The sequence below is a fragment of the Hipposideros armiger genome, unplaced genomic scaffold, assembly GCF_001890085.2.
Source record: "Hipposideros armiger isolate ML-2016 unplaced genomic scaffold, ASM189008v1 scaffold_345, whole genome shotgun sequence".
Lineage (NCBI taxonomy): Eukaryota > Metazoa > Chordata > Mammalia > Chiroptera > Hipposideridae > Hipposideros > Hipposideros armiger.
This window is the reverse complement of record NW_017731695.1, coordinates 46,377-47,360: the sequence shown is the minus strand read 5'-3', so window position 1 is coordinate 47,360 and position 984 is coordinate 46,377. Positions and strand designations below refer to the sequence as shown.

Here is a 984-nt window from a genome sequence, read left to right as displayed (position 1 = left end):
TTAGTTACGTTATCTCCTCCCACAACTTCTACAGACTGTAACTGAGGATGAACATTGTATTTCTTACTTATCTAATCACAGTGCAAGTCACAAAGTAGGAAATCAAGGGCTGTTGAATGAGGGAATCTATGTTAAATCCTAAGAGTTTCCTAATAGCCTTGCATTAAATTGACTACACATACACAATGGAGGAAAACACCGCAATGCCAATGCACGCATAAAAATTATTCAATTTTCAACTGTCAACTATATTAAAAGATTGTTCTTTTTTTAAACTTAAGAAGTGACTTTGACTACAACCTTTAGGGGATGGAAGTGGGGTGTTGCAACTACTAACGTAATAAAGCCATTCAATAAAAAAAGACATTTGGGTCTTCGTATCACTTTATTGAGTGGCTTTCTCAGCTTCATTCCAGAATAGCTCAAAACAGAATCCGAGCACTGACAGTGTGACCTACCTTAAAAGACTCCATGTCTGAGAGCAGACAGGCGCTCTGCATGCGTGCTCGGAGGTGAGCCCCTTCAGCTGATGTGCCTAATTTAGCCAGAACCTCCGACTGCTCTTCTAGCAGATCTTCTGTCATCGGTGCTGGTTCCTGTGAAGTACAAAAGGACAAAGCTCATGAATAGCCTTTTTTTTTTTTTAGACAAAGCAGAACTATAAAAATAGAATAAAGATAACAGTTATTTCAGCTCTAGCAGTCACAAGATATGTACTTAAAAGAATTCAGAGGCATTCACAATGTAGGTTTTTGGAACCTACATTAAAAAGCAACAAATTAATAAGAATAAATATGACTTTCAGCATTCCTCCTACAACGGATAAGATTATCATGTTTCCCTTGACAAGGATTGATAGCTAAAAGACAGGCACTGAACATTTTCCTGCTTATTAATGATACAGAAATAAAGTCCTACTGATATTTTATGTATGTTATTATTAGTTGCAATACAATTTTTATTATAACTAATAAGAGAAAAAAA

General features: G+C 35.9%; 1 protein-coding gene across 1 annotated transcript in view; it reads right to left on the bottom strand.

Moving 5' to 3' along the window:
- Positions 1–984, bottom strand: part of RAB3GAP1 (RAB3 GTPase activating protein catalytic subunit 1) — a gene marked incomplete at its 5' end in the record, with an annotated part of 53,429 nt that overhangs the window by 13,369 nt on the left and 39,076 nt on the right. The window contains one exon of the mRNA XM_019661342.1: positions 430–596. Within this exon, the coding sequence (XP_019516887.1) occupies positions 430–596 (167 nt within the window). The remainder of the gene's footprint in view (positions 1–429; positions 597–984) is intronic.